Source organism: Astatotilapia calliptera, chromosome 15 (genome assembly GCF_964374335.1).
Source record: "Astatotilapia calliptera chromosome 15, fAstCal68.1, whole genome shotgun sequence".
Lineage (NCBI taxonomy): Eukaryota > Metazoa > Chordata > Actinopteri > Cichliformes > Cichlidae > Astatotilapia > Astatotilapia calliptera.
In genome coordinates, this window is record NC_137436.1 from 29,542,206 (window position 1) to 29,549,419 (window position 7,214).

At 42.9% G+C, this 7,214-nt stretch overlaps 1 protein-coding gene and 1 long non-coding RNA gene across 2 annotated transcripts; one reads left to right on the forward strand and one right to left on the reverse strand.

The window, feature by feature from the left end:
- The first annotated feature begins 1,717 nt into the window (after nt 1-1,717).
- On the forward strand, nt 1,718-3,481 carry LOC145420530 (uncharacterized). The gene is made up of 2 exons (XM_080289843.1): nt 1,718-2,179; nt 2,915-3,481. The coding sequence occupies exons 1-2, from the start codon at nt 1,920-1,922 to the stop codon at nt 3,183-3,185; spliced, it is 531 nt and encodes a 176-aa protein (XP_080145969.1). The 5' UTR covers nt 1,718-1,919; the 3' UTR covers nt 3,186-3,481.
- A 43-nt stretch (nt 3,482-3,524) lies between these two features.
- Nucleotides 3,525-4,763, reverse strand: LOC145420531 (uncharacterized). The gene is made up of 2 exons (XR_013901855.1): nt 4,626-4,763; nt 3,525-3,789 (listed from the first exon to the last, which is right to left on the reverse strand). It is a non-coding gene; the product is annotated as an uncharacterized LOC145420531 (long non-coding RNA).
- Nucleotides 4,764-7,214: the final 2,451 nt, after the last annotated feature.

Genomic DNA, 7,214 nt, shown 5'->3' on the forward strand with positions numbered 1-7,214 from the left:
CATCTCCATCTACAGACTATTTGTTATTTGGACTCCACCACTTCTTCATTGACAGTCTGGACTTTCAGTATGGTGACTGGTACATTGCCTATAAACATTCCTTCAATATGAAGAGTGAAAATAAACTCATTTAATTAAAGATAATTATTTTTGAATGCTCGGGCACCATGTGAAGTTCTTGGAAAACATGCAAAAATGACATTATAGATAGTGAAGAAAATGACAAGTCCATCCATCCATTCGCTTCCGCTTATCCTTTTCAGGGGTCGCGGGGGGCGCTGGAGCCTATCCCAGCTGTCATAGGGCGAGAGGAGGGGTACACCCTGGACAGGTCGCCAGTCTGTCGCAGGGCCAACACACTGGGACAGACAACCATTCGCACTCACATTCCCTCGCACATTCACACCTAATGGCAATTTGGATTTTCCAATTAACCTATCCCCACTAACTGCATGTTTTTGGACGGTGGGAGGAAGCCGGAGTACCCGGAGGGAACCCACGCAAACACGGGGAGAACATGCAAACTCCACACAGAAAGACCCCGGCCTGATGGTGGAATTGAACTCAGGATCTTCTTGCTGTGCGGCAACAGTGCTAACCACCGTGCCACCGTGCTGCCTAAAATGACAAGTCATTGTTTTTTATTACTGTATATACTATACAGTGCTTTTACTCTCACAAACATGCTACTGACTTGGCTGTAACAATAAAGTTCGCGGATGACACCACAGTGGTTGGACTCATCTCAAGGGGGGATGAGTCGGACTACAGAGATGAGGTCAATAGACTGACTGAGTGGTGTTCAGTTAACAACCTCCAACTGAACACCACGAAAACGAAAGAACTTATCTTGGACTTCAGGAAGGGCAGAGCAGACCCGGCCCCACTTTACATTCACGGGAACTGTGTGGAGAGGGTATGCTCCATGAGGTTTCTGGTCATGCAGATCTCTGATGACCTCCCCTGGACTGCAAATACCACGGCGGTGGTTAAAAAGGCCCAGCAGCGTCTCCACTTTCTGAGAGTGCTCAGGAGGAACAACCTGGAGGAGAGGCTGCTGGTGACATTTTACAGAGCCACCATAGAGAGCATCCTAACGTACGGCATAACAACATGGTATGCAGGGTGCTCAGCTGCGGACAGGAAAGTACTGCAGAGGATCATCAACACAGCCCAGAAGATCACTGGCTGCTCTCTGCCCAGCCTGGAGGTCACTGCAAACTCTCGGTACCTCAGCAGAGCTGGCAATATCATCAAGGACACTCTCACCCCAGCAACCAACTGTTTGAACTATTACCGTCAGGCCGACGGTACAGGTCACATAAAACCAGGACAAACAGATTCAGGGATAGGTTCTTTCCCAGAGCTATCACCGTAGTAAATAAGCACAAAAACAATTGAACCTATTCCATACCGTCACTGTCATTATATTATGCTGCTATCCTGTATATATTGTACATACTATTGTTTGAGTACTTACGATTGGGTTTTTTTTTGTACTTTTATATTTTACATTTATATTTATTATTGAAACTTGCACCAAGGGAGTGGCACTCCAATTTCGTTGTACTCTGTACAATGACAATAAAGGCTATTCTATTCTAAACATGCTTCTAAATTGGGAAAACACTGGGTTGACTTACTGAGTTGACAACACCTTCACATAGCATCAACTGTTTTCCCAAGTTTTGGCAATCAGGTCGCTCTATAATGACTTACGGTGTGTTCACACCGAACGCGATGGACGCGAATAAAACGCCCCAAACGCCCCTAATTTGACGCGTGTACATTCGCGTCTCAACGCGTGTCCAAGAAAACCAGAAATGTGGGAGGAATGTGGGAGGGAGTTGTGCCAGACCGGTATCTTTGCAAGATGGCAGCTATCGAGCTAGCGCTTGAAGAGAGAGTCTCCCTTCTCTATGTACTGTGGAGAGCAGAGCAGCAGCGTAAAAGACGTCCTCGCCGTACCTGGGTCCATCAGGTCCTCCAGAGGCATGAGCAGTTTGGTGAGTTTCACCACTTGCTCCAGGAGCTGCGCCTGGATGACGGCCGATTCCAGCGCTATCACCGTCGGCCAGTTTGAGGACCTGCTTTCCCTCGTCGGTCCCAGCATCGCCCGCCTAGACACCAACTACAGACGCTCAATCCCACCTGCAGAGCGCCTGTCCGTCTGCCTGAGGTTAGTAAAACTATTTAATACGGTAGTCCTTTATTGATATCTGTGCTAATATGCTAATCCATCCAGTTATACACTGCTAACATGGATGTGCTATGCTAACAGTGAATGCTGTCGGTGTTTACTGAAAGCAAACTGTGGTACAGAGACGACTCTTTATAATATTTCTAGTGATACTCAGAAGCTCTCATCAAGTCCCGATTTAATTCGATTTATGCTGTTATCAGTGTTTGCATGATAGCATGGCTGTGGTGTCACATCAATGTATGCGCTCGGTGTTTGCTGATATCAAACTGTAGCATTAGGACCACTGAGTTAACCTTTGTAGTGATACTCACTCCTTTTTATTTAGACCTGGTTTGATTCTGGGATTTTTCAAAAATATTAATGATTTAAGCAAGGAAAGGGCTACATGTCAACATACAACTCTTTATTTCTATTAATGTCTTACTTCATTCCTACCTGATTGACATGTTTAGGAATTATGAGTGATTGGCTCACTGTCGTTGTGAAAGTTGCTACCAATCAAATTATGATATGTTAAAGTTAAAACAAAACACAACTGTTTTAGATATTATCTAATATACATTTTGTAATTATCCTTATAATTACAAAATGTTTTATGTAAGATTTAAGTTTTGTGATTTAAATCTGACATCACAAAAGTATTTTGGAATTTGAATAATGTATTTTGTAACTGCAGTACACATAATACTGATTTTGAACAATTTTGTCCAGGTTCCTTGTCACCGGGGACTCCTTCAGGACCATCGCGTTCAGTTTCAGAGTCGGTGTGTCCATGGTGAGCCAGATCACCCCCCAGGCAGCGACGTCCATCTGGGACTGTCTAGTGGACGACTTCATGGCTGTGCCTTCACCTGGAGACTGGCGGTCCATCACAGAGGGATTCCAGGAGCGCTGGAACTTTCCTCTGTGCTGTGCAGCTCTGGATGGGAAGCACATCCAGACAAAGGCACCCCATATATCATATAGGAGACACACACATTGATATACACTAAATATTCATTTCATTTCTTTTTTGTGGTGCCCAAATTGATGCACCTGCTTGATTTTGTTTAAACAATTATTGCACACTTTCTGTAAATCCAGTAAACTTCTTTTCACTTCTCAAATATCACTGTGTGTGTCTCCTGTATGATATTTAACTGACATTTTTTATTGTAACAACCAACGATTTATACAGGAAAATAATGTCTATTAACAAGGTTGCCCAAACTTCTGCATCCCACTGTATCAGTATATTTTGTCATTAGTATAATATGAAATAAATTCTACATGTGTCAAGTTGTGTGCCAACATTTGCTGTGTAGTAGAACTGAGACATTAGTCATTATAAACATTTATTTGAAATAATATTAAAAGTCTCAAACAGAAAAACATTAAACATAAATATATAAAATATAAGAATTTACAGAGAGACAGGAATAAAAAGGACCAGCTGCTCTCCAGAGCAGGAACAAGGCTGAGGAGGAAATGCTCCATTGGAGACTGGTGTGGCCTCTTCAGGGACTCCAGGATGGCCAGCTCCACCGCCGATGGACCGTCCTGGGACCCGTCCCTCATCTGCCTCGGAGCCGTCCTCCTCTGTGGGCCTGTAAAACAGCACAAAACACAAAGAAATGAGAAGACTGCTACTAGATTTTAATTTCAACATTGAAGAAAAAAAAAAAACAATAACAGGATATAATCAGATTGGTTGCAGATATTTAGTAAAGGTGATCACAAGGGAATCCCACCGACTAAAAAGGTATCAGTGCTTGCTGTACATATCTGTGGGTGCAGCAGCAGGAGCTCAGGGACTGGGGATGCTCTGCTGCAGAATCAGTTGGTTCTATCAATACAGTATTAAATGTTAACAGGTTGAATATAATAATCATAGAGTAGACAGTGGTCCCTCATTTATTGCAGGGGTTCTCAGAATAACTAGCCCCTGGTCACAGTTCTCACAATTGATTCTCAAAGTGCAAACCTTTGTAGATTGCAAAACGTAAAAGTATTATTATGCCGCGGTTTGTCTTCATCTGCCCGCCACTTTCGTGCGCCTTTTTCCCTCACGGTGCAGGTGTCTATTTCCGAATGAGGCTCATAGTTATGGGTGTTTTTGTGCTGTTTTTTCTATTGGACGCGAAGGTTATCAAAACCAAACGTGATAAATTTGGCAAGCGCAGGAGATTTGTCAATCAGGCTGCAGAATGCAATGCTGTACTGTGCAATAAAAAATCAGCGAAAAAGCAAAGCAGTGACGGATGAACAGCGGGACCACTGTGTGCTGTTTATTAATAAACAATAAAATATATTCCTAAATGATAACATGCATAAAAGCAGAACGGTATTTGTACGTCAGTGGGAAAATAGCGGTGGCTTGCTAGCTTTTGTGCGGCTTCCCCGGGTCAGTGAAAACTTTCAAAAGAGAAATGAATGAACTTACCAGGTTGCCCGATCTCTTCACATATCTTCCTCCAAGCTCGGTCCTTTTTATTCCTGTCTCGGTACTGAAAGCAGCTGGTGTTGTACAGCTCCGAGTTGTTTGCTACCGCATTGATTAGCCTTCCCCTCCATTGAAGTATGAAAGGCTTTGACTGGATCTGCCCCTTTGACCTAGGTAACAGCCACGTCACCAGGTTCCTGATTGGTTGTCGCGGCGCGATTTGACGCTGGAGTTCAGATTTTTCCAACTCGAGCGGTAGACGCGAAACGCGCGTATGCACAAAATGCAACACAAAAACTCACGCGCGTGGTTTTATTCGCGAGTCAAACGCGCCAGACGCGCTACACTGACGCGCGTTTCACGCGTTTTGGCGTTTTCGCGACGCAAATCTGCTTCCGAATTTTCGCGGGACCCGCAATCGCGCGTCATCGCGCCTTTCCATTGACTTTACATGTAAACCTGACGCTCTATTCGCGTCCATCGCGTTCGGTGTGAACACACCGTTAGACATTACATAGTTAGTATGTCACAGTGTAGAGCACTCAAACAGCCATCCGTTACCATATTTTGCCATATCTGACTTTTTAAACTTAATGCATCATATTCATACAGCCTTGAAAAAAAAATTGTGCTATGCATTGTTTTAATTTATAGATGGGATGGTTTTGCCATGTCTTATATTTGGAGAATATAATCACAGACAGATACACACTAAAGCACACAAACACACACACACACACAAACACACACACACACAGTGCCTCTAAGGATGGTAGGAAACATGAAGCAGCATGTTTTTGAAACCTTGTTGGAGAAGGGTTTTAAAAACTGGAGCCAGATTTATGCACTGGAAAGGAAAATTATGTTGTGACACTTAAAATCAGAATCAGAATCAGAGAGACTTTATTTATCCCCAAGGGGCAATTAAGATATAACAGAGCAGCTTGACGTTAAAAATAATATGTGACATAACCCTTAAGTGCGCCTATTAAAAGACATTTATTTGTGTTTAAACAGTGTAATTAAGGATTAAGCAATGCATTGTAATAAATTCTTATCTAAAACAGTGGCCAAGACCATCATTACACAAGTGAAGGCTATGGCTGGCCGCAAAACACTTGACAGGCAGGTCAGTATACCTGTAGGCATGTCCAGTGTCATTTCAGGGTCATATTCTCTTATTGTTTGTTCCTAATTTTTGCTTTAACATGTTTATAGTCTCATCCCAGTTAGTTCTTCTTTGCCTCATATTTTACTGATGTTTGATGATCATCGAAATAAATGGCCTGTATTTTCTAGTCCCTAAGGACCCCAAAGCGCTTCACACTACATTCAGTCATTCACCCATTCACACACTGGCGATGGCAAGCTACATTGTAGTCACAGCTGCCCTGGGGCGCACTGCCAGACACTGGCGCCACCGGGCCCTCTGACCACCACCAGTAGGCAAACATGGGGTTAGTATCTTGCCCAAGGATATTTGGTATGCAGCCAGGAGGCAGCCTGGGATCGAACCACCGCCCTTCTGATTAGTGGATGACCTGCTCTGCCACCTGAGCTACAGCCACCCCGTAAGGTTGCATTTCCTGTGGCCTATTTCATATTAAAAGCTTTAAAATGAATTCTGAGAAAATTTTAAATTTGTTAGGATGGTTGAAATAACTCAAAGTGAGCAGCAAAACTTTTTATTATGACTAGCAACCATAGACCGCATGTAAAAGATGGATGCCACAGTGACATCACCTAGTGGTTTTGTACCCTGGCTCTCACCCTATTGTAGCTAGGATAGGCTCCATCCCCCTGATAAGGATAAGCGGAAGAGAATGAATGAATGAACTATTAAAAAAAAGGGTTACCAAAAGCAACCAAACTCAAGTGTCCAAGTTTATGTATTCTTTAAATTCAATGTTATTTTGCTTGTTTTTTGAAAGGTCCATCCACAATTTGTCCGTAATTAATGCATGTAGGGTGTAAACTGTCTAGCAATATAAGCCACGTCACAAAAAGGAGTGTAATAACATGATTTATTGATGTATGAGGATCAGAAAAGGTTGTTTTTATTGCTTAAAGGGGAACACAGTACTTGTTTTTTGTTGTTGAATGAATTATTCATTTCCATAGTTCCACATAGTTCCATTTCCTACATTTAGGTACATTTACGTATTAGTACCACTTTGAGAGCAATGCATCACAGGCTGGACTTACTTGAAGCTTTTTGCTATTTTAGTCACTGCTTTTAGGCTATTCACTCATTCATATTTCCCTCTTACTTCTATTCATGACTCATGCAAAAGTCACTGAGCAAAAAGTCACCTTTCCCTACAGCTGTAGGGACGAGTAGGTGATGATGGCTTTTCGACTGGACCTTAATCTACCTTTGATTGGGTGGAGTGCACCATTAAGATAGGGGATTCCTGTTGATTTATTCCTCAACAGCAGTGTCTGTAAAAAACATCTTTCAGCACTCCATTCCAAATGACCAGCCTATGAGACCAGGGAGAGACCAGCCAGCCTTTGAGGGAAGCTAATTCCTGCTGGTTTCTGCAGTGTCATTCTTTATGTCACTACCCAGAGCTCATGGTCATAGTT

Bases quoted from the DNA above. Each gene is read 5' to 3' on its own strand.
- LOC145420530 (XM_080289843.1), top strand. From the start codon at position 1,920: ATGTACTGTGGAGAGCAGAGCAGCAGCGTAAAAGACGTCCTCGCCGTA. The intron at 2,180-2,914 runs GTTAGTAAAACT...AATTTTGTCCAG, and splicing joins CGCCTGTCCGTCTGCCTGAG to GTTCCTTGTCACCGGGGACT.